General features: G+C 44.4%; 1 protein-coding gene across 1 annotated transcript in view; it reads left to right on the top strand.

The window, feature by feature from the left end:
- The window catches only part of DSP (desmoplakin), a 29,151-nt gene extending 6,018 nt beyond the window's left edge, over nt 1-23,133 (top strand). Inside the window, exons 5-23 of the mRNA XM_010139209.1 lie at nt 588-638; nt 1,580-1,741; nt 2,656-2,760; nt 3,974-4,069; nt 4,311-4,436; nt 5,020-5,172; nt 6,696-6,850; nt 7,254-7,380; nt 7,908-8,112; nt 8,607-8,824; nt 9,631-9,797; nt 10,110-10,248; nt 11,516-11,709; nt 12,583-12,745; nt 13,340-13,423; nt 14,329-14,436; nt 15,052-15,150; nt 15,983-18,274; nt 19,942-23,133. Coding sequence (XP_010137511.1) covers nt 588-638; nt 1,580-1,741; nt 2,656-2,760; nt 3,974-4,069; nt 4,311-4,436; nt 5,020-5,172; nt 6,696-6,850; nt 7,254-7,380; nt 7,908-8,112; nt 8,607-8,824; nt 9,631-9,797; nt 10,110-10,248; nt 11,516-11,709; nt 12,583-12,745; nt 13,340-13,423; nt 14,329-14,436; nt 15,052-15,150; nt 15,983-18,274; nt 19,942-23,133 — 7,836 coding nt within the window. The remainder of the gene's footprint in view (nt 1-587; nt 639-1,579; nt 1,742-2,655; nt 2,761-3,973; nt 4,070-4,310; nt 4,437-5,019; nt 5,173-6,695; nt 6,851-7,253; nt 7,381-7,907; nt 8,113-8,606; nt 8,825-9,630; nt 9,798-10,109; nt 10,249-11,515; nt 11,710-12,582; nt 12,746-13,339; nt 13,424-14,328; nt 14,437-15,051; nt 15,151-15,982; nt 18,275-19,941) is intronic.
- Nucleotides 23,134-25,412: the final 2,279 nt, after the last annotated feature.

Here is a 25,412-nt window from a genome sequence, read left to right as displayed (position 1 = left end):
ATTCCTGCTCTTTTTGGTTAATTGCTCACACGGACAGCATGATTGAGAACTGGATCTAAAGAAGAGGCACTCCGTTCTGGAGCTCTGATCTCTCAGCCAAGCTGGAGTGTGGAAGGGGTGTTACTTGCTTTTCCCTTCCGCTTCAAATAGGCAAGGTGCTATGGCATAAGGTCGTGCAGGTTCCCAGTAATAGAAATGGGACTAAAAATTAGAGCCTCCTGCTCACATTGTAGTTTGTACTATTTGATAATCTCCAAAGCTGGCTCTAGGACTAGCTGGTTCCCCACAGCTGTCTAGGAGCTTGGCTAAAGAGATCCAGTTTTGGGGGCTGCTTTAGTATTACAGGGGTCATGTGCAACCTTGCTTAGGTACTGAGCATCCCTGAGGGAAGTAAGTTTGTCCAGGCGCTGGTTTTACACTTCTTGTGGAGCTCCAGTGGCACAGATCTGCTGCTCACCTGTGTGTCTCACAGGCACTTGCAGGTTACCACCTATACTTAGAGCATTGTGATACTGACACTGTAAAGGAAATGTCAGCAAATAGCAGCTTGTAAAAGGCTCACTGAATAGTTGCTGTCTCTGTTTCAGCGGGAGAAGGCTGCGGTTCATCAGCTGGAGGAAGAATATGAAGGATTGCTGGTGAGCATGATGTGTTCAGTTCTGGTGCCCTCTGTGACGAGTGCTCTTTTTATTGTATTAACACCAGAACGGTAGTCAAGGGACACTTCAGGTTTCAACAGAGTGACAGATGCATCTTCAAATAATTCTATTCAGCAGTAAACTGACAGTGTTTGTGGCTTCTGTGAGGTTCAGCTTCAGTCACGAACCTGAGATTAATTCATGACCTGTTGCATAATTCACTTACCCTCACAGGAAGTTTCTAGTTTTCACCTGGTGAAGGGAGTTGGTCGCTGAGCAGGTGAAGAGTAGAACTCTCCTCCTTAGTAGGAGTAAATGTAGTGATGGAAGCTTAAAAAGTTACTCAAAGATGGGACTAGACCCAAATTCTCCACAGGCTGTGCATCTTCCCTGCTTCGGATCTTCAGTAAAATATAGTGAAAATCTTGTGCAAATACTAGATTTAACCCTTGGGATTGGATGCCGATTCCACATTTCAAGCGACAGGATGTGTGTTACGACATGAGGACAGAGAAGGAATCTCTTAATGAAGTGTCTGTCATCTGTGTGAAAGGTACTGCTGCAATATCAAGGAGGTACCATGAGCAGAGAGTGCAAGTAAAAGTGATGTGAAATGTTCAGACATCCCTTGTGTTTTCCCCCGTGCCTTTTTGCTGGCCTGTTGACCTGTCTGCTGCACTTGTGTTTGAAACGACTTTCTGAAGCTGCCAACTTCAGGTTCCCATTGTTCTTCAAATCTGGTCGCACTGCCCACTGTCCACTGCCAGCAAGCTTCCTAGCTCCATAAACCCAGGCACATTATCTGCTGCCCATGGACAACAGGTTTTACAGATGTGTGTGTTCTGCTCTTATTTTAAAGAGGACTGCTCTTGGCTTCCCCTTCTCCATCCAGCAGAGGCGTTCCTGTGACTATGGCTTCTCATTTCCGGAATTCTTTGCAGAAATACTCCTTTGAGAGAATGGATCAACTCCGACAATTCCAGAACCTCATCCAGGCCACCAGCAGAGAGATCATGTGGATCAATGACTGTGAGGAGGAGGAGCTTCTCTACGACTGGAGCGACAGGAACACTGACATTGCCAGGAAGCAGGAGGCCTTCTCTGTAAGACAGCTCAGCTTCCCCATGCTTTCCATGCTTTCCTCTTTTGGGGTGGTGAGGGAACATGGCTCAAGGAGATGGGTCTGTCTTCACTCTTTTGAAGCTCCTGGTGATTTCTAGCAATATTTTTGGATTAAGAACTGTGAGACAACATTTTAAGTCAAGATTGGACATTCTCTTGGAAGATTGTGCTCCCATTCAACCAGATGTCTTGGTTTTTTGGAAGCCGGCCTTACCCGTACAGTCCATTGTGGACTATCGCGTATAGCTGTCACACACAGGTGATACCACATGTGTGGCAATCACACATAGCTGGTGCACACAGTCATATGTTGGCATGCTGAACTAAGGGGCTTGACTCAAGAAGTTTAGGACCATGTAGGGGTTAGGGGATCCCCATATTTTCCTCTGATTGTCTGTCCAGGAGGCAGAGTTACAGCAGAGGGAGCTGCTCTCTGCCTCTGCTTTTGCCAGCAGCACACTGAGCACATGGGAAGAGGTGGTCTGCACTGCTCCTCCTCTCCTGTGAGCGTGCAGGGACACTGAACACCTGCGTTTCTTTAACCAGTATTGGTGCTGACCGTCAAATTGGAAAAGGAATGGAAGGTCACACTATTAAGGAGGTACCTTTTTTAATTTCCGTTTTTCTGGGTGTTGCAAGACACAGTCGTTTTTCTTCCATCATTCCTAGGAAAGGCAGAACTTTGGGTTCTTTGCTTTGTGAAGCAGCAAGTCTAGAGACTAGAACTGGAACAATTTGATTCTGCTGTCTTCATAATCAATTTCAGCACACTGAATAGAATTACTACGTAGTGTTAGCAGGGATACTTTTACCTTGACACAAGTATAGGGATAATTTTAAGTAAATCATCCTGTGCAATGTATGTCTCATTTAATGCTGTGGTTTGGGTGTTTAGAAACGCATGAGTGAACTGGAACTTAAAGAAAAAGAACTCAACAAGCTAAAGCAAGAAAGTGACCAGCTAGTGCTCAACCAGCACCCTGCTTCAGACAAAATCGAGGTGAGTTCGACTGGGTGTGATTTCGCTTGCTCCTTTGGTTGCTACATGGGAGAAGTTCTCAGTGAAAGTCTGCGAATGAATTGCTGCTTTTCAGCGTGCGAAGGGTTTGCCTGCCAAACAACCTGTCCATTTTTATCAGCTCCGTGAGCCGCTCTAGTAAATGTACTACTTTCCTCTACAGACCTGGCCACAACTGGAGGCTGCCTAAGAGCTCTCATTGCTGTCAGATTTGGTGACAGATGCATGTAAAAATATGAACTTAGGGAGTTCTCAGAGTGCACTGACATTGCTGTACCTCATGTGAGTTGGCTGCAGAGCAGTGGAATTTATGGTAGGAAGGCATGTGGCTGTTCTGCTATCTTAGCAGGCGTGTTTTGAGGAAAGCCACACCCATCGTTGAGGGTTTATATTTAATCCAGGTGCAAATACTTTCTGCAGCTGAAATTCATAGTGCATTTCTACAGCTTAGGCAAGACATTTTTGCTTTCACAGCTTGGTGTACATTTACCTTTCAATTACAAAGGCTGCAACAGTTTGGGAAACATGATTTTATTAGGAAATGCTGTGGTTGTTAAGAGTTTTAAGAGTGCATAAGAATCCCGAAACTAAAAGAAACTAACAGGAAATCCCCCAAATGAGTCCTTCCAGATTTCAGTGTATTTACTTCACTAACTGTTACCATGTTGTGTGAAATCACCATTCGTATTTCTTCTGTGATCACTTTCTGCCTTGAAGGAAAGATCCTTGTAAGCTCCAGCAGTGAAGAAAAAGTTACGTAATTTTCTACAGAATATACGAGGGCTACTTGAGAATTTTGAATTTAAAAATAGCCATTGTAAAAAATCACGTTTGATAGTGTTCCTTGATGGAGAACATGACAATTTGCAGCTGAAATATTTTATTTGCACTGTTGTTTGTGCATTTCACCCCTTCTTGTTCATGCACTTCAGGCTTTACGCTGATCAAACAAAATTGAAGTCATGATCAAATTTCTCTCTGCATTCCACAGGCAGGTATTTAACTCATTTCAGTTAGGTGGATGCTTAGAAGTTGGGGAACTATTTGCACGAGTTACATTATTCTGCTGTGCATGAATTTGTTTTAGCAAATTTTTAATTTGCATTTGTGTGGAGCATAAATAGTTTTGTTTGCATCTGAGTGTGGGAGAGATCAGTGTGGTGGTTTGAGTTCTGTATATTACTGTTTTTGTCAGGCCTACATGGATACATTACAGACTCAGTGGAGCTGGATTCTTCAAATCACCAAGTGCATTGATGTTCATCTGAAAGAGAATGCAGCTTATTTTCAGGTAAGTAGCAAAGTGGAGAATTCACACCAATTTTGCTGTGTGTGAATTGCATCAGAGATTTTTTTCTGTACCAAAATGTTTTAAATCCATGCACGATTATGCATAACACACTGTTTCCATACTGTAAATGCTACTTTTCTGCCAGGTGAGAACTGGGCTTTCTCATGAAAGGAATCTGTTGATTTTTAGCAGATGTTTTTAAGAGCTGTGAACAACTGAAATCACAACTTCTCTCCTGCAGTTCTTCGAAGAGGCCCAAGCCACAGAGTGCTACCTGAAAAACCTTCAAGACTCCATCAGGAAGAAGTTCATCTGCGATAAAAGCATGTCGCTGCAGTCTTTGCTGGAGCAGATCAAAGAGCTGGAGGTACTGTCACAGCCACCTGGCAGGTTATGTGCTGCCTTCCCTGGCAATCCGTTGCCCTCCTCAGATACTAGTGATGATTCATTATGTCGCTATATCACCGTAGTCTCTTTGAAAGGCCTTAACTCAGCTTTTTTAGCTAACTATTTGCTCATGATTAATTAGGTACTACAGTTCCAAATTGAATATACTGGAGGGAAAAATGGTCAGTGATGCCAGAGGGCAATTGACAAAGTCAGGTTTCAGAGTGTAGGGATTGCTTTTCTGGGGTTAGCATTCATGTTATAACAGACTCTTTGCATTTATTCCTCTGTTTTGTACACATCACTCTAACCACACTGCAGATCTGTATGAAAAACCTGCTTTGCAAGTTTTGCTAACTTTGCAGCTTGCTGGAGCTGCAGAGATAGTTTGATGTTTCTCTTCTCTTTTTTTAAAACTGCAGAGGTTTTTGTGTTAGCTCCCATTGGAGCCAAAGGAAGTTTTGCCTGCCCTGAGCTCCAAATGTGTCCTTCTCATAAACAGTGGGAACTAGTTATGGTCTCTTTTTAGAATGGATTTTTTAACATACAGTTAATCTTTGCAGAATGAACGAGAGAGAATTCTTGAATACAAGAGGCAAGTGCAGAGTTTGGTGAATAAATCCAAGAAGATTGTGCAGCTGAAGCCACGTAACCCAGACTACCGGAGTAACAAGCCCATTATCCTCAAGGCTCTGTGTGACTACAAACAGGATCTGGTATTGTATTTCTTCTTGGCTGGGAATGAGCATCATGTAAACTAGAACATGGCAGATGGTTTAGTAAACAAACGGAGCTGAGAGGAGTAACCCCTCTGTCTGCTTTTGATCAGCATTTAAATTCCTTTGACAGAAAACCTCTGACTTTCTTGCAATTATAAATAAACAATCTAGGTTCTGGTTGGTTAATAAGTCTAGTAAAAACTATTATTGTTAGTCCATTAAATAGCATTAATACTCATAGATAAAATTAGCACAGGAAAGTTTCAGCGATAAGAGGGTTAAAATTGTTATACAGATGCTTCCCAGCATCTACACCTTTTATTTGGTGCTCGCTCACCTTTGCAACGTTCATCTGGGTCCTTAGGTCAACTCTTCACCTCACAGAAGGTGAGGAATGTACAGTGAGTCACTGGGATCCCGAGTTGTTTGCTGGCTGGAGTACAAAATGCATGGTGGTGGGTTTTCTTCCTTAGTAATGGGGCTGCATGGGTTTATTTCTATATTTTTACCTAACAGTAGGCTTAGGTATTTCCTGTTTTCATGCGCCTTCTCTTCACTGGTTCCCAATTACCCAGTTTTTCTCTTCTGTTATCTGTAAAACTTGCTTTACCGGATTCTCTAGGTTGCACTCCTGTAGTGACCAGTAACTGACCACTGTGATTTGTGTTCACAGTCTGGCGTTTCTGCTATCCACTCTGTGCTCTTCCACACCACATTTTATTGCCAAGTCACAGAATTTCAGCTTAGACAGACTGACTAATTTTTTGTTGCTATAAGCAAAACTGAACAAATTTAGGCGATGCATACCTGGCTTCTTGGCAATTGCTGTTATTTTAAGCAAGCGAAATCCTGCTCAGATGAAGGTAAACCAAGACAAGTGTGCAGCCCCTGCATGCTCAGATCAATGCAAAGCCCATGGCCTTTTACTAGTTATGTCAGAAATGGTATTTGCTGGCTGTAGAGCTGTGATGCAGGTGGAGTCCCATCAGGATGAATGGTAGGAGGAGCCTCCTCCTCTTGGATGTGAGTGGGTTACACCCTGCCCCATGGCTGCAGCCATGGCCGCACAGTGTCAGGATTTCTGGCAGCTGGGGCTGGTGTTTCTAGTTGTGGTGCACTTGCTCCCAGGCCCTTCGCAAGTACAGACGCAGAACTAAACATCCTTATGTCTCCAGCTTACTGGTGTGCAGCTGTACATGGTTGCAGAGCTTACTGTGGCCATGTGTCCAGATTCAGTCTGTGACATTTGTCAGGGCAAGCCCAAAGTCTGATGATCTACTGCACTGGCAACTGCTCAGAGTGTTCTGTGGTTTTCTTGGGTTTTCTTCACATGGAAACCAGGTTCAGGGAGAAGAGATGGATCTGTACTGATGTCTTGCCCCAGTATAAAGCCAAGACAGACATCCAGTCTTGTCAGCTGGGAAACACTCTTGCTTCTGTGATCTAGAGGCATCTTCCTTTTCTGTCGTTCCTAGAACCCCCACTTAACTAAAGAAAAAAATGTTCTGCGTTCTTTACAGAAAACAGTGCGCAAAGGAGATGAGTGCATCCTGAAGGACAATAACGAGCGCAGCAAGTGGCTGGTGACCGGCCCTGGAGGGGTGGATATGCTGGTGCCATCTGTCAGTCTTATCATCCCACCCCCCAACCCATTAGCAGTGGATCTGGCTACCAAGTGAGTTGCTGACAGGGTTTGGACACCTACCCCAGGAGCAGATAGAAGGGTTCGCTCAAAATAGCAACCAATCACAAAATCTGGTCTGTGCCTTGACCAGAGTGCCCCCCTCCCACCTCCCCCCCGCCTTTAAGGGTAGGGAATTAAGGACTGGACCATCATCTTGAGGAAATTCATTTCAGTGAAGCCTCCTGGGATCTAAAAATACTTAAAACTTAACTTTTACAAGGCTTTTCTCATCTCTAATAAAGGAAGTAACGGATAAATGAATTTCCAAGATTTTTTTCAAGTAGTGGACAGGCCTTAACACATTTCCCATCTGGTGGATGTTTCTTGAGATGTTTTGTAGCGGTGCTACAAGGACAGATGCGTTTTGACCATGGAATTTCTTTTCTCATCTCAGAATTGAGCAGTACTATGAGGCTATTTTAGCTTTGTGGAACCAGCTGTACATCAACATGAAGAGCCTGGTATCTTGGCACTATTGCATGATTGACATTGAGAAAATCAGAGCGATGACTATTGCCAAGGTAAGACTCCAGCTGGCCTTACCTGCAGACCAGGGACATCCATGAGCTGACCTCCACTGTCCCAAAGAGTGCTTGCTGTGTCCCGTGCAGGTCTGTGTTCTGCAGAACCACAGGCCTTCCTTTTGCTGGATTGCTCAAGCAGTGATAAACAGAGGCTCTTGTATTACTAAACGAAAAGCAAAAAGCTTTCCCATTCAAACATGGTGTGGATAAACGGGAAGATTAGCTAAGGGGATTCATTGCATACTTGCTGTGCTTGTTCCCACTACGCGTGGGCATGGATAGACAGAGTGACAGGTAGAACCTGAAGCTGTTCTAAGTTATGAAATGACTATAACAAGGATAGATTAGCTCAGGGGGCACTTATAGCACCGTGCTTTTAGAGGCAGCCTGGGTAGGTTTTACTCTAAATGCAGTTCCCGTGTGGGCTTTTATATAGGTGTATTGGTTTGTTCCTGAATGATTAACTGGTCATAAACCTTCTCCACTTGCTGCTTTCTTCAAAACTCTCTTCTTCCTCATTTCAGCTGAAAACAATGCGTAAGGAAGATTACCAAAAAATAATAACTGACCTGGAGATCCATTACCAAGAGTTCCTCAGGAATAGCCAAGGCTCAGAGATGTTTGGCGATGAAGACAAGAGGAAGATGCAGACTCAGTTCACTGATGCTCAGAAGCACTACCAGACCCTGATCATACAACTGCCCAATCAGCCACGGCAGCCACAAACAGGTTCATTTTGGACTGCTGGGGTTTTTTCTTGGCAGCTGGAGCTGGGGGTGCATTCCTTTTGTGACAATGCTCTCATAAATGCGAATGTTTCATACAAATGAAACACATTTAAGAGTAGTACTGCTGTAAAAGAGAACACAACTGGCCATGCACAGGGAAGAGCATGTTTTGTTCTTCCTTCCTTTGGTGTGAACCTGGAAATAGTCCTCCGGATTCATGGAGTTTTCTGGGGAAATGAAAGGAGTGTAGTCCATTTGATCTGTTTTCAGTTATTAGGAAGCAAAATCTCACTGCTGCATTTGAGGAAGAAAGTTTGTCTTTTTGCAAAGGATTGAATTCTTTCCTTGAAACAGCTGCAGAAGGGCTCAGGTCTTCTACCTGTTCTCAGTTCTACAGAGCAACTCAGTGTTTAGGTCACTTGGGCACTACATGGGCTTCCTGTATGTAGATGCTCAGTTCTCTGGCAGTTGACGTTTACCCAATCTGGTTTACAGTGGTTCCAACTGAGACCTGTCCTGTGGGTTCCTCAAACACCATTATCGTTAATGAGAGAAACCGAGAACTTGAGAAGCAGGAGGCTTGGCTGCTGATGGAGCTTCAGAAACTTCGTCGTCAGATTGAAGCTTCAGAGATTCGGATGGTTCAAAGAGCTCCTCTTGGAGTGGATCAAGGGGCTGTGCATGACTTTTCAGTCAGAATAAAGGATTTAGAGGTAACTGTGGCTGATTGTCTTTGATCATCTCAAGCTCAGTGTGACTCTGTGCTGTAGAGCATACTGCAGTTATATTTCTGATCAGCTGGGCAAGACACACCCTGTGCAGAAAATTCTCAGTTGGAAGCTAACCGCGATGATCTGGAGTTTAGCTCCGAAGTAGAAAAAGTTGAATCGTGGGTTTTAGAAGTCAAATTCTGTCAGGCAAAGAACACAGGAATATAGGAAGTCAAGTGGATGTAAGCTCATATTAAGCCTTATCCAGATTAAAATTATTTTGGTAATTTTTATTAAAATCCTTTTGTAGAGACCCCACTTCACCATCTATCTCTGAAGTGCTGTCTGTGGGATGCAGAGTGGATACATGAGGCTTACAGGCTCTCTACCTCTCCCAGTTCCTAAGACTTGAAGGAGACTGGAGAAGATTAGTGGGAAAAGAGAACAGGTTCATCATGAGAAATTCCGCTGAGGCAGTGAGGTTACAAAGGCCTTAAGAGCAGAAGGACTTTGGTGTGTCTCCTGAGTGCAGTAGGCAGCTGGCGGTGAAGTGTTCTGCTTTCAACAGAGCTGAGTTTCAGAGTGGATGAGGTGCTCAAAAAGAGGAATTACCTGTTGTGGACCATGCAAGAAAGAAACCACCCAGTGTTACTTCCCTTGAAGAAGGCAGGCTCAGGCGCTGCTTCAGTCCGCAGTCACGCTGGTTAGATAACAGCAGGCCAACTGGATAAGGAGACCAAGTGCATATGTGCTGTAGAATGATCATTCAGCCACCAAAAATGCGTAAATAATGCATTCTTTTTCCTTAGGGTGTGCAGAATGACTCTCAGATAATGGCTGAAACCCTCAATAAGCACAAGGACTTGCTGCCTAACTTCAGAGGCTGTGAGAAGTATGTCTACTTGCAGTCAGAGATAAATGCCCTGTTTCAGAAACTGGAAAATATTAATGGTGTTTCTGCTGGCTACTTAGACAGGTAAGAAAATAGAGGTTACAGAAATAAATCATTCACATTCTTCCGTAATTCTTAGACTAGAAACCTGCCTTTTGTTACCAGTAGTGTAAAATCACACCTTCTTTCCAATTGCTGTATCTGTGGGTAGAAGCAAACACTTACATGAATTTCTTCTTTTTTCTGGAAAACTTTAATTAAAAAAAAAAAGAATTGTGGATATCACTGAAATTTCTTCCGTATAATCTAGTCTCTGCAACTAATGATCTGCAATTAATTAAAAATAACTCGTTTCCAGCCCCAGTCCATAATGGATTTGTCTTGTGTTTATTTTAGCTTGAATGCACTGAGGTGTCTGCTCCAGATTATTCTACAAACAGAAGATGTGATCAGAGTTTTTGAAGTCAGACTGTCTGAAGAGGAGACTGTTCCTCTGGATCTTGATAAAGTGGAGGCTTATCGGGCCTGTCTGAAGGTGAGAGGCCAAGGCCCAAGGGCATGGCAAGACAAAATCCGTAGCTGCCAGCACTGGTCTGTTAAACCGGGTGAAACCCTTCCGAAACCACAGGAGATGGAAATGCTTATCTTGTCATATTTTATGACAGACACACAATGCCTCTGCAGATTACTGGAAGGGATGTATGGGTTACTACTTCTTCCACTCCCTGGTTGTTGCTGCCCTCCACAGCAAAGCCAGTGGTGTGGAAGGTCTTCATAATCCATTTCTGCACAGAATGTTCCGTGTTTATGGGTATCATGAAGGTAGATTTGAAGGCAATACCTCCTTTCTTGCAAAAAGGTTTAATTGTCTTGTCATCTAGTTTGTAACAAGTGAATTTGAGTATTACTGTCTCTCCTGGTTTTCCCGGAGAGTCCATTTCAAATCTTGGCGAGAACTACCCATCATGTGCAAGGGCAAGAAGGCGTGTGCTGAGCACAGAGTCGGCTTGCTGAACCAGTCTTTGTCTGGCACTGAGCTGGTCCTTTCGTGCACTGAACGACTTGGGGAGAACAGGGACTCTTTCATTCCTTCCCATTCTCACGTGTAGCAGGTGGCACAAAGGAGCACAACCAGGTTACCCTTTTATTGCGTTAAATGGGAGCTGCAGTTCAGCTGCTGGGTGCTGTTCTCAGCTGGTGTAAGTTTGAGCTGCACAGGAAAAGTGTGTGCTTGGGCACGTTATTGAAGGATGCCGTTGTCCCTGTGACTGGGGGGTGCATGGCAGACCACTGCCTGCACTACGTCTGCCAGTTGGTGATACCCACAGTGAGTATGTGCAAGCAAACAAGCGTGTGTTTAAAAAAAATCATCTCCATGGAAGATGTTTATAAAAATGTAAACAGGAAAATAAAAATAATCTGTGTGATAACATTTAAAAACCTGCCAGTCCTGAGGCTTGATTCCACAGCTGTTGCAAGGGCAGGAATCTTTTATACTTCAGTAAAATTTTCTAGTCAGTTGTTTCTAGGGACAAGCAAGTTAGGCTCTTCCCTGTTTTTTTTTATTTTTGTAACTGCTCTGCATGGTCCTGAGAAACTGAAATGTGAGCTACAGAATATGACAGCAGAGGGCTTTTAGTTCAGCACGTTATTTAAGAGTGAGTCTAACTTCAAACATGTTGTACCTTACTGAATTAGAAACAAAATCTGTAGATCCCAACACATTGTGCATGCTTTTGATGGTTGAATTTGAGTATCTTCTCAAGAATAAAGTGTATGACAGCATTTTGTTCTTCCTCTAGAAAATGAAAGCAGACCTAAACATGAAGAAGTCATTACTGAATGCCCTGGAAAATGAGCTGCAGAAAACACTTCAGATTCACTCACAGTCTTGCCAGTCATATACTCTGTATGACATGGACGTTGGAAAGTTCAGTGACAAAGTCACCCAGCTGATAGACCGCTGGCAGAGAGCCGATAAGCAGATAGATAACAGGTTTGCTTGTATTTCCTAATAGCTGCTTCCTATTGCTATTACTGCTAAGATCAGCTTAGCAGTGAGTCTAAAGGAGCTAATATGCACTGATCACCCCTTCCAGAGGGTAAGCGATGTCTTCAGGGCAGTAAGATCAGAGCAAATGGTGAATAGGTTGGACAGACTCTAAAAGGCATTGTGTAATACCAAACAGGAAAATGAGTTATTCATGTAAATGTATCACTGCGGAGCTAGGGGGTTGTTGTGATTTGTTTATTATTATTATTCTTGCTAATGTTCTTGGATTCAGTAATTCCAGTCAGCAGTTTCCCCCTCAAACAAAGCAACTATGCTTATTCCTGAATACCCAATACCCAAGGGTTAAAAAAATTAACACCAACAATTAATTAAAAAAATCCCAACAATGTTTTTCTAAGGCTTTACTGAACTGCAGGCATTCTGATTGTTTGTGGGGGGTTTTGGGGGTGTGGTTTGGTTTGGATTTACTACAGGGTGAAATCTAGTCCTGTTAATAAGAATTGAGAGGTTGCTGGTGGTTTTGGTGGAAATGGAGAACAGGAGTACTGAAGTCAGTGAGCTGGAGTCTTACCACTGCAAGGTTTTACCTGTCCCTCATTTGGCCGACAGAAAGTGCCTAACCTCTGTGTATCACAGAGTTACGCAAAAGTGAGGCACTGAAAACCCATGTTGAGTGACTAATAGGCAGTACAATTCTCCTTTATTTGAATTTTTTTTTGTTGTTAGGAATCTCTGTTAGAGATTTCTCATAGTTTCACCTGGTTTATTACTGTGTCATTTCTGAAAAATGTTTAAAGAGAGAAAAAAAGCTGCACTTTCAATTTGGACAGTTTTCCCATTTTTTTTTTTTTCTAGATCATGGGATTTAGAAAGGCAGATCAAACAGCTGAAAACTTACCGCGATCTCTACCAGGCTCTGTGCAAATGGATCTGTGATGCCAAGCGCAGGCAGGATTCTATCGAGTCCACAAAGATGTGCGATTGCAATACCATCATGAGATACCTACATGATCAGAAGGTATGCAGCACCCAACGGAGTTGTCTTCAGCCATCTGGGTTTTAAGTTGTTTAGCTGTTCAGCAAATGCCAGTATTGATACAGTGCAATGCAGTGACCTGTTTTGAATCATAAAGTACATAAACTACCAGAAACCACCACATGTGCAGAAGGCAGGAAGGATAGAGGAAATACTATGCTCATCACTTTCTGTCAGCCCTGCTGTAGATGATGAACAAGGCCTGTTCTGGTTCCTACCTGATCACTGACACTTTAACACTTCGAATTAATTTAAGGGACTGCACGATGGTGCAATTTACAGGACAAATTATAGCACAAAATTAAAAGGCAAGGAACTGTATCTAAGCTAAAGTCCCTGAACTCTCCCTCCCCAGCCCTGAGAGCTGTTCAGCTACTTTGTGTTCTGAGAACAACCTGCTCATGAGCTGGGAGCTTATCGTTGTAAAACCTGCACGGCTATGGGTCATTTCAGGTCTCAGTCTCTGAGGTTGCAGTGGTCTCACACTGCAGGTGCGTGCTCGTGCAGCAGCATGTGCAGGAGGAAACACTGGTAAATCTCGAGGCAGTGCTTCACAGCTGTCTTTTTTCTTGACAGAACTTGCACAGTGAAATCTGTGGGAAGCGAGACAAAGTTGAGGAGCTTCTCAAGCATGCAGATCAGTGCTCGGCTGCAATTAAGGTACTCAGATTTCAGCATTTTTACGGGGTGTGGGTTTTTCATGGTCAGACGCATCCCATCTGCCGGCAGGTGAAATGTCAGCTCCGTGATGCGTGTGTGCGGAAATTGCTGGTGTGAAGCACTTGTGCGTACAAAACATGATGACTGCAGTTTGTGTACTTGCCACCTAAAGAGTGCGGGATGATGCAGGAGATACCAGTGAGAGCTTCTCTTCAAGAGAACCAGTCTCCTTCTAGCCAGACAAAACTTTCCAGTCCACATGTTAAAAAAAAATAAGGGAGTAGAGAACAAATTGGTATATTAGGAGTTAGGCCTGATTAGGATCTGGACTAGGAGGCAAGACAGACACAGGTTAGCAGGAGGAATGGTGGGCAACAGCCATGAAAACCAAGAAGATACACAGGGAATGGTTTTGTGGTCTTTGCATTTTTATGGCACCTTCATATCCATTTTTTCTCGAGCTCAGTCTTGTTTCATGAGAAGAATGTTGCTATACATAACGTGGTGTATGTGATATGAAAGATATCCAGAGACAGTAATTTCTGGTGAAGTTTTGGTTGGTAACAGTAACTGGACGATGCGTTGTAACCAGACTTGTTGCGATGAAGCTTTTTTATCTCTTGGTAGCCCTCAACTAACGAAAACGTGTATCTTCCCTGTTTTGTAAAATTTTTTTTCTCTTTTTCCCTCTGTCATTCTCCTCCACGAGTCTCCGCAGTGCTACTTGAACTGCTGAGGTTTGTGTTGATGATAGAGGATCATCTGTGCATGGCCGGAGATATAAACAAGCGAAAATACAGCTTTTTATTAAAAAAAATCTTTATTTGCATTTTGCGAAATCTAGATTCCCAGAGACTTCCTTGACAGCTGCTAAATGAATCGTACCTTTCCTGGTTGTTCCACAGGATTATGAACTGCAGGTTGCTTCCTACAGTTCCGGATTAGAAACGTTGCTCAACATACCTATCAAGAAGAGTGTGGTTCAGTCTCCTGCAGTGCTGATTCTACAAGAGGTATCTTTCTTTCCTACCCATCAATATGTTGAGTACATTTGTTTGTCCGTGTGAGCCGTGGTGAGTCATGTCCAGCTGTAGTCTAATAATTTGTGCTGTCACTAGTAACGTGTGCTAAGCGCAGAAGCATAAGGAATTAGTGCAGAATAGTCGCCATGCTGTAAAATCTTATTCAGGCTCGTTTAGTCAGTAGATTGCCCTCAGGAATGTACCTCATTCCTATTCAATGCCCATTGCATACATGCTGTGAGAAAGTAAGAGTCATGCCCCAGGTGGTTTAGTCACTTTCAACCTGGGGATTAACTGCTGTTAAAAGTTTAACTTGGTTTACCTGTGACTCTCAGACAAGAAGAGCATGATGAACCACAGGATGAAGCCTTGGGTTCAGCTGGGGGGGAATAACCTCAAAAAAGGTGTGGGTCTATGAGAAGGGAGAGTTTAAACGTTTTGGGTCCCCAGAAAGTCATGTAAATTTGTGAGGGGGAGGATTTGCTTTGTACTTTGTCAAGTGATGTGTTTTCTCCAGCGGATCGGGATCCTTTAAATGATCTGAGACACAGGTATGTTCGTATCTAACTCTGGAACAAGCTGCTAACAATTCTCCTTCTTTTCAAGGCTAGCGAAGCTCAGTCTCGCTACATAGAGCTTCTTACAAGATCAGGAGATTATTACAGATTCTTAAGTGAAATGTTAAAGAGCATGGAGGACTTGAAGGTAATCTGACTTCTTTACCTTCTGTTGTTGTCACAGGTTAGCAAGCTATCACTGATCAAAGATTTTCTCCTTTAGTACAGTGCGAAATAGTAAAAAACTAAATCATGAGCTTAGTGTCCCACGAAGGAGGCATATAAGCAGTTTGATGCATCTTTTGTCAGAGTGCAGTATCTTGAGAAGTTTCCTCCAAGGTGATGTGTGAGGTGGAGAACACTGGCCTTCTTGGAAAACAGGAGGTGCTCACTGAAGCATGCAAGAGGTCCTTCTCTGTCCATCACAACCGTGACCTCAGTGAGAGAACCATTACCTCAGTGCTGAAAATTTGCTCCTCATGGTTAAGGGGCCAAACCTCATTTCAGGCCATGTCTGAAGTGTTTCAAAAGGAGTAACCTCCTGGTTTGATACAGCTCGGTGGAAACAGAGGCCCATTGAAGAGGTCACCTTGGAATGAGTCACCTGTTTGAAAACCATGTAGGTTCTAAAGGCTATTTCATACTTTGCTGGTGAACTCTTGGAACATCAGATTCTACTATCTGTATTGCATGTCCGTCTCTTATCAAGTCTCATTTCCCCTCTGAAAGGCATTATGCTGAGTTCTGAATAAGGTTTGACTCCGAATAATTAAGGATTCCAGAATTTGTCTTGATAAAATTAATTCAAAACAGATTTTGAGCTCTCATTGAAGCAGAGAAGGAAATGCTTTGTCAGCATGAAAGCAGTTGTCAGCATGACAAATGTATATTGTATTGCATGTGATGGTTTTGAAACAGTTGTCACAAGGGTTTACATGGTGGTTTTTTTGTTTGTTTGTTTTTCTGCTATTGTTTTGCAGATGAAGAACACCAAAATTGAACTCCTGGAAGAGGAACTCAGGCTTGCCAGGGACTCAAATTCAGAAACAAGCAACAAACATAAATTCCTGGAACAAAATCTGCAGAAGTATCAGATGGACATTTCTCAGCTCAAGGCAAAGCTGATGAGTTTGGAGGAGATGAAAAGACAAGCTGAAATGGATGGGAATTCTGCTAAGCAAAACCTGGACAAATGCTATGCTCAAATAAAGGATCTAAATGACAGAATAACCAGGCTGACTTACGAGATTGAAGATGAGAAAAGGAAAAGGAAGTTGCTGGAGGATAGATATGAGCAGCAGAAGAATGACTATGACCAGCTGCAGAAAACAAGACAAAACGAGAAAGACAGCCTTGGTTGGCAAAAGTTAGAGTCTGAGAAGGTCATCAAGGAGAAGGAGTACGAGATAGAAAGATTAAGGGTTCTTCTGCAGGACGAAGGCACACGGAAGAGGGAGTATGAAAATGAGCTGGCTAAGGTAAGAAACCAGTTTAGCGAGGAGATGAGTAATTTAAAGAACAAGTATGAAACAGAAATTAATATTAAGAAGACCACAATCCAGCAGATAGCTGCACAGAAAGATGATGATGCAAAAGGCCTCAGAGCCCAGGTTGACAGACTGACAAGAGAAAACAGAGACCTTAAGGATGAGATTGTGAGACTAAATGATGCCATTCTGCAAACCACAGATCAGCGGCGGAGAGCAGAAGAAGATGCTCTTCAGCACAAGGCTTGCAGTTCTGAGGTGGCACAGCAAAAGCATCAGTTAGAGCTGGAGCTGAAACAGATCATTCAGCTTCGTGGCGAAGACAACTCTAGGTACAAGCAGGCCCTTGAGGAAGCTGCCTCAACTATTCAGGATAAAACCAAGGAGCTGGAAAGGCTAAAGGTTCAGCTTCAGGAAGAGGCTAAAAGCCGATGGGAACTTGAAAATGAATTGGCTAAGGTAAGGAACAGTTATGATGAGGAAATTATTAGTTTAAAGAACAAATATGAAACTGAGATTAATATTACAAAGAACACAATTCACCAGGTCACCATGCAAAAGGAGGAGGACACAAATAATTATAGAACACAGCTTGATAATGCCATGAGAGAAAATAGGAATTTGTGTGAAGAAATTAGGAGACTGAAGAATACAATAAGTCAGACAACAGATAATCTCCGTAAAATAGAAGAGAATGCTCAGCAGCAGAAGGCAGCTGGCTCGGAGCTTTCTCAGAAGAAACAGCAGCTGGAGATTGAACTTAAACAAGTTATCCAAAGGCACTCTGATGAAAGCATGCGGTACAAACAGTCACTTGATGATGCTTCTAAGACCATTAAGGAAAGAAACAAAGAGATCGAAAGGCTGAGGAAGTTGTTGGATGTAGAAACAAGTCAGAGAAAAGAACTAGAGGATGAGAACAGTCAGTTGAAAAGAGTCCAGTTTGACCTGCAGAAAGTGAACACGAGTGCTACCGAGACAATTAACAAGCTGAGGATCCAAGAGCAGGAACTGGCCAGGCTGAAAATTGACTATGAAAGAGTTTCGCAGGAGAAAAAAGGCAGGGATCAAGAAAGTGCAAAGTTCCAGAGCACCGTAAAAGACTTGCAGATCCAGAAACATAAGCTGGAGGAGGAGCTTTGCAGGCAGAATAAAAATCTCATGGAGGAGACATCCAGGAGGAAGAAACTGGAGGAGGAGATAGAAGGCATGAGGAGATCTCTCAGAGAGCAATCTGTTAAAATAACTAATCTCACACAGCAGATAGAGGAAGTGTCTATTGTAAAGAAGAGGAATGAAGATGACCTTAGACACCAAAGAGAAGTATTAGATGGTCATGTGAGAGAGAAGCAGAGATACATGGAGGAGATCAGAAAATACACATCCGATATTGAGACTTTACGTCGTCAGCTGGTCCAAGAGCAGGAGCAATTAAAACAGGCTCACCTACGCTACGAGCACTTACAGAAAACCTCTGAGGAGAAGAGCAAAAACTTGAATGAGTGCAAAATAGAAATCGAAAGGCTTCAGTCCCTCACCGAGAACCTGACCAAGGAACACTTGTTACTGGAGGAAGAGCTGCGAAATGTTAGATTGGAGTACGATGACCTCAGAATGGTCAGAAGTGAAGTTGATGAGAAAAATACTGCCATTGCTGAACTAAAGAATCAGCTTCAGACGAGCAGCAAGCAAACCCTGGAACTTCAGGGGTTGATTAATGATTTACAGAAAGAAAGGGAAAAATTGAGACAGGAAATTGAAAAATTCCAAAAGCAAGCTCTAGAGGTATTCACACATATTTTGATCCCGGCTTTATTGTCTCTCAGATATCTATTTAACTGCAGTGTTCGTTTGAATCAACTTAATTCACAATTTGCTGTTTAAGTTCACTGCACTTGTGACTAATATCCCCTTTATGGCCCTTCCACTTGTTCATTTTTAAACAAAAATGGCAGAATTGTGTATTTCTGTGGCGTCTCAACTCTCTGGGAGCTGTGCTGGGGAGCCATGAGCACTCTTACCATCTAGCTGAGCCTTGCCCCAGGATAAACCCTGGGTCTGTGCCAGTCCCCACCAAACCATCCCAGGGGAAGACGAGAGTACGTGAGTACCACCATGCCTTAGCTGTTCCTGCCGGCTGTGCGCGTCCCTGGGCTGTGGCAGCCCGGACGGGTTAAAGCAGTCCCTTGAGGCTGGCTGAGTGCTGTCACAAACCTGCAGAACAAAACTGAGCTGCTTAGCTGGGTGAGGTGTGACTGCGAGGGAGGATTAATGATCATGTTGTCAGCTGTGCCTAAGGTACTCAAAGCCTGCATTTCATTGAGGGATTTATGTTCCTGTGGCAGCCCGGACGGGTTAAAGCAGTCCCTTGAGGCTGGCTGAGTGCTGTCACAAACCTGCAGAACAAAACTGAGCTGCTTAGCTGGGTGAGGTGTGACTGCGAGGGAGGATTAATGATCATGTTGTCAGCTGTGCCTAAGGTGCCTGCATTTCATTGAGGGATTTATGTTCCCGAGTCACTAAAGGCATTTGCAAATTTTACTGTTGGCCCTTATTTCTTAAACTTGAGGTGACAGCATAAACGAGTTAAAGAAAAAGTTTTTTGTATTTCATTCTTTCTGCCTGGTTCCTTGTCCAAAGAGCTGTTTAAATGTATACAAGTAAGCACTTGCGAAAATTTTCCTGTAATTGCCCTTTATAGTTCTTTTCTCATTCCCATTTTCAGCTCTTCTGTCCTTTTTTCCAGTTTTTCTTTATTTTTGAAATCTTAATACTGGTTTTTAAAATGTACTAACATTTAGGATTACCTGACATCTGTGCATAGATGTACATCTCTATGCATGTATTACCAATATATGAACTTGTGTTCAGTTTAATATGGCCTGCATACAAATGTACGTGCTTGCAGGAGTTTGTGTGTATACATACACGAACACATGAAGTGAATTAAAATATAAAGCAACACAGCTAAAATTGTTTGGAGCAACATGTGAAACTAACACAAAAGTGAAAGTTGGGATGCGTATTTCCCTTTTACCCACTTAGAATCAGTCCTTAGCTTACACAGATTCACCAGGTTGGTAGGACTGTGTCCGGGTACATCTGCTGAGCCTCAGACTCTTGCATGAGTCTTCAGCGCTCTGTCTGTGTGTAAGTGAGAAGGATTTAAAAAGTCGTAAAGAGCTAAATCAGCAGAAGATCAAGGCTGTGGGTAACAGAACGGAGTCTCCAGCAGTACTAGAGACACTGTCGGTGAAGGGACAACGTACCTTCGCTGGTTTCTGCCTACCCGTGGTCTTGACTGAGGCACTGCTGTGACCGGAATGGTTTCCAGTGGCAGCTGGCCGCAGGTTAAATGACAGGCTGAAGAGCGCTGTAAGCGGGGAGCATATCTCTAACCAGCACAAACTCTAACCATCCTCTTTTGGTTTATTTCTTCTTCAAAATTGTAGGCATCCAATAGGATTCAAGAATCCAAAAATCAGTATAGTCATATTATGCAAGAAAGAGAAACCTTGCTGATAAAAATGAGTGCTTTGGAGCAAGACAAAGCCAGGCTGCAGAGATTAGAAGAGGAGCTGAACCGTTTGAAAGTTACCCTGGAATCAGAGTCTCGTCTGAAGCAACGCCTGGAAAGTGAGAAGCAACAAATCCTGAATGACCTCAATCAGTGGAAGAGCCAGCACTCGCGGACAGAGGAATCCATAAGGAAGATCCAGTGTGAGAGGGAAAAGAGCGAGAGGGAGAAGAACTCCCTGAGGAGCGAGATTGAACGGCTGCAGATGGAGATCAAACGGATCGAGGAGAGATACCGTTGCAGGCTGGAAGAGACGGCTGTCAAAAACCAGTCAGAGCTGGAGTCCGAGCGTCTCAGGCTACAAAGAGAGATTGAGAAACTCAAGCAACGCCCATATGGGTCCCACAGATCTACGCAGACTGAGGAAGACTTTTGTATCGATGCCTCCAAGCTGCTCTTCAGTGGGCTGCGGAAGAAGATCACAGCAATGCAGCTCTATGAGTGTCAGCTGATAGACAAACTCACGCTGGATAAGCTGCTGAAGGGGCAGAGGTCAGTGGAAGAAGTTGTGGCTGACATTGAACCCTACCTCAAAGGCGCAGGTGCTATTGCGGGGGTGTCTCTTTCCCCCAGACAGAAGTACTCTTTCGTTGAGGCCAAACGGAACCAGCTGCTTACGGCAGAAAATGCCGTCCTGCTCTTAGAAGCCCAGGCAGCAACAGGAGGCGTGATAGACCCACACCGAAATGAGATGCTAACTGTGGACAGCGCTATCGCCAGAGACCTGATTGACTTTGATGACAGAGAACAAATTTATACAGCAGAAAAAGCTATTACAGGATTTAAAGATCCTTTCTCTGGCAAAACCGTGCCAGTGTCTGAAGCCATCAAGAAAAACTTGGTTGACAGAGAAACTGGGATTCGTCTGCTTGAAGCCCAGCTGGCTGTAGGCGGGATTGTTGATCCTGTCAACAGTGTTTTCCTACCCAAAGACATAGCTTTATCTCGTGGTCTGATTGACAAAGAGCTGTACAGGAGCCTGAACAACTGCCAAGGCACTACGAAGAACTTCATTGATCCCACCACCAAAAAAGCAGTCACTTACATGCAGCTGAAAGAAAAATGTAGGATTGAACCACACACTGGTCTGCTGCTCCTCCCAGTGCAGAAGAGGAGTATGTCATTCCAAGGGATCAGGCAGCCTGTCTCAGCAGATGCGCTGCTCGAGGCTGGAATTATTAAGGAATCAACGAGGAATGACTTGGAAAGAGGTGCAATAACAGTGGAAGAAGTGAGTGAGAGAATTATCGATTTTCTTCAGGGCTCTAGCTGTATTGCAGGTATCTACAATGAGGCTACTAAAGAGAAACTGGGCATTTACCAGGCTATGAAAATAGGTTTGGTTAGGCCAGGGACAGCCCTTGAACTCCTCGAAGCCCAGGCTGCTACAGGGTTCATCGTGGATCCCGTCAGCAATGTGAGGCTGCCTGTTGAGGAAGCTTACAAAAGAGGCCTTGTTGGAATTGAATTTAAAGAGAAGCTTCTCTCTGCTGAAAGAGCCGTCACAGGGTACAAAGACCCCGAAACAGGAAACATCATCTCTCTGTTCCAAGCAATGAACAAAGAGCTCATAGAGAGAGGCCATGGCATTCGTTTGCTGGAGGCCCAGATTGCTACTGGAGGAATCATTGACCCCAAAGAGAGCTACCGGTTGCCAGTAGAGACGGCCTACAAGCGTGGCTACTTCAATGAAGAGCTCAACCAGATCCTTAGTGATCCAAGTGATGACACCAAAGGGTTCTTTGATCCCAACACAGAGGAGAACTTGACCTACTTGCAGCTGAAAGAAAGATGCATAAAGGATGAAGCAACAGGACTCTGCCTTCTGCCCCTGAGAGAGAAGAAGAAGGTGGTGCACACCTCACAGAAGAACACCCTGAGGAAGCGCCGGGTTGTCATTGTAGATCCAGAAACAAACAGGGAAATGTCTGTGCAGGAGGCATACAGCAAAGGCCTCATAGATTTTGACACCTACACAGAACTAGCTGAACAGGAGTGTGAGTGGGAAGAAATAACCATTACTGGGTCAGATGGTAGCAGCAGAGTAGTCCTTGTTGACAGAAAAACGGGTAGCCAGTATGACATCCAAGATGCCATTGATAAAGGTCTGGTGGAGAGGAAGTTTTTTGACCAGTACCGCTCTGGCAGTTTAAGCCTGACACAGTTCGCAGACATGATTTCCTGCCGTAACGGCACTGACGAGGTGTTCCGGCATGAGTCGGTGACTCGGTCTCCCACAGTGCTGAGTGTCAGAAGTTCTTCGCTGATCAGAAGTGGTTCTTTCTCAGAGACCCCAGAAGAGTGTAGTCCTATTGCAGCCGTATTTGACACAGAAAACTTGGAGAAAATCTCCATTTCGGAAGCTATACAGCGGGGCATTGTGGATAGCATCACCGGGCAACGGTTGCTTGAAGCCCAGGCCTGCACAGGGGGCATAATATGCCCCACCACAGGCCAGAGGCTTTCACTTCAGGAAGCCACCAGTCAAGGTGTCATTGATCAGGATATGGCCACGCGTCTCAAGCCAGCCCAGAAGGCCTTCATAGGGTTTGAAGGCATAAAGGGTGGACGCAAGAGGATGTCAGCAGCGGAAGCAGTGAAGGAAAAATGGTTGCCTTACGAGGCTGGGCAGCGGTTCCTCGAATTCCAGTACCTCACTGGAGGTCTTGTGGACCCAGAAGTGCGTGGAAGAATAAGTACTGAAGAAGCCATTAGGAACGGATTGATTGATGGTCGTGCTGCCCAGAAACTGCAAGACACAAACAGCTACCCCAAAATTCTGACTTGCCCCAAGACCAAACTGAAAATATCCTACAAAGATGCAATGAATCGGTCAATGGTGGAAGACATCACTGGGCTTAAGCTCTTGGAAGCAGCCTCCGTCTCATCTAAAGGCATATCCAGTCCCTACAATGTCTCCTCGGCCCCCGGCTCACGCTCTGGCTCTCGCTCTGGCTCACGTTCCGGCTCACGCAGCGGGTCGAGGAGGGGAAGTTTTGATGCATCAGCAAGCTCTTCATATTCGTACTCATATTCAACCTTCAGCAGTGGGTCTATTGGGCGCTAATAGTAAGCGAGGGAATGTGTCTGCACTTAATATTGTTTAGATTGTTCTATATCCCATTTCCTGAAAAAAAAACAAACCCAAAACTAAAAACCAAAACAAGAAAAGTAACCCAAAGCAAAACCCTTAGTTCTTTTCTGGGTGTGTTCGCTTATGGAAAACTTGTAAAATGCTTGAACGCAAATCAGTGGAATATAGATCAGGGGATGCGGAAAGTCCTGTTTGTGAATTTTGATTGGTCTCGGTATATTTTAAATACTTTGTCATGTGCCTTCAGTTATCTGTAACGGTCAACCCATAAGCTGATAGCTGTGGTTCAGAAGTCTTGCGTAAAACTTTTTTCCCACAAAGACCTTTTTCAATTTGCTATTATGAAGAAAAAACTAACAATATGGACAGAAAATGCCTCTGATACTGGTTTAGAATCCACAGTACAAACATGAAGAGCTCTGTCTTCCAGATGCTTTACTTCCCTGTGTTGTCTCACCGTTTTCTTAAGTATAACTTGGTGAATATAAAGGGCTATTATTAGGCTGGGCTTTTGTTCTACTGTTACCCATATATATTTTCAACTGTTTTGCTTGATTTCCCTGTAACAAAAAAATAAATCTAACTGCCCATGTGAGCTATTCTAGGCAATAAACTTTTAAAGTTTTAAAGAATTTGTTTTGCGCTTATTTCCTGTAGCGACAGAGATTCTTGGAGGTGCAGATTAGGCAAAGAATCCTTTTCAAAAGCAGCAAATACTAGTTTTGTCAGAAATAGTATACAGGCTCATTATTTTTCATGATGCTGATACATCATTTTTATGAATGGTGATTTATGGACTGGTGACTCCACGCCGTAGGCAGGAAGGTGAAGGTAGTGCCGGTAACGGAAACTATGCCCCGGAAAGCAGCCAGCCTGTTTCTGCAGTGAGTTACAGACTTGGTGAGGACTAGAAGCATGTTTCTTCTGCTTGTGATCCAGCCCAGGGTGTCAGCAGCTGCGGGGGACTGAGTCAGACTCTGTCTTACGCATCATCAGTGTAGCTTTGGGCAACGAGCAGAAGAGATGTAGTGAATGGGGCTCAGCCAGTCAGTGTAGTGGCACAGGAGGCTCTTTGGAAACCTGCGCAGTCACCTCCCGTAACGGCCTCCTGTCTCTTCCTCTGGCTCCTAAAAGCTTAGGGTGCGAAAACAGCAAGAGCGCGTCAGTTCATCGGCTGTTGGCAGCCTCCTGACTCTTACCTGAGCTGAGAAAGTTCCCAAGGTGAAAAACCAGAGTGGGACTAAATGCCCACAGCATAAGAGGACACAAAGTGGTTTTTAAGCCACTTCAGCTGCAATGAATATTCCTTGGCCAAAGCAGAAAATCATTTGTACACATCCACGTCTGTCCTGTGCCTGCCCATTTGCTGTGCAGTGCAGATTCCTCTGGGTAGGCACGATGTTCGCGGGGTGAATTCAGTGTGGGTTTAGACCGCTACCAGTACAGGGTTCTAGTGACACTGCTAATACCAACAGCTGTTAGTACCATTTGCCAGTAGCTAAAACAAATCCTTCCTGCATAGCTGGAAGTGTTCCCTGAAGGCCGTACTTGTTTTTAGCCAGGTACCGTGGAGGAATTCCACCAGTCTATGACTTTTATCCCTTGCTAAGATGGAAAGCAGCAGCTGTCTGCTAAATGCCGGCCGCTGCTGATGGTGCTGCTGTAGCATGTCGCTTTTCTGCAGTACGGAACAGCTCCGGGCTGCTTCCCCCCTGGAAATCCTGTGAGTAAATGCCCCCAGGCTTTGACTTTTATCCCTTGCTAAGATGGAAAGCAGCAGCTGTCTGCTAAATGCCGGCCGCTGCTGATGGTGCTGCTGTAGCATGTCGCTTTTCTGCAGTACGGAACAGCTCCGGGCTGCTTCCCCCCTGGAAAGCGTTTCCAGGGGCTCCTGAAGATGAGGGCAATTCGAGGGGCGGCGGGCTGGGGATCGATAACGGTGCAATGTGCGGGGGGCGCGGCAGAGAGCGGGGGGCTGCTGCTGCGGGATCGGGGCGGAGCGTTGCTGGCTCTGGGGTTCCCTTTGAGCCAAAGGTGACAGTAACTTTGTTCCTGCGTTTGCAAAGAGAGGTTGACAACTTCGGGTGATCTCCGCTGCTGAGGCAGCATTCCCTGGCACTGGAAAAGGGCAGAATGAACCTGCTGGTGCAGCCCGTGGCCGTGAGCGCTTCCCTGTGCGGCAGGAGAGCTGGGCCAGGGGTACCCATCGCAGCCTTGCCGCTGGCAGCCGCTCACCCGCACCTGCCGCTGCC

The sequence above is a fragment of the Buceros rhinoceros genome, unplaced genomic scaffold (assembly GCF_000710305.1).
Source record: "Buceros rhinoceros silvestris isolate BGI_N320 unplaced genomic scaffold, ASM71030v1 scaffold2017, whole genome shotgun sequence".
NCBI lineage: Eukaryota > Metazoa > Chordata > Aves > Bucerotiformes > Bucerotidae > Buceros > Buceros rhinoceros.
This window is presented reverse-complemented; position numbering and strand designations above follow the sequence as displayed.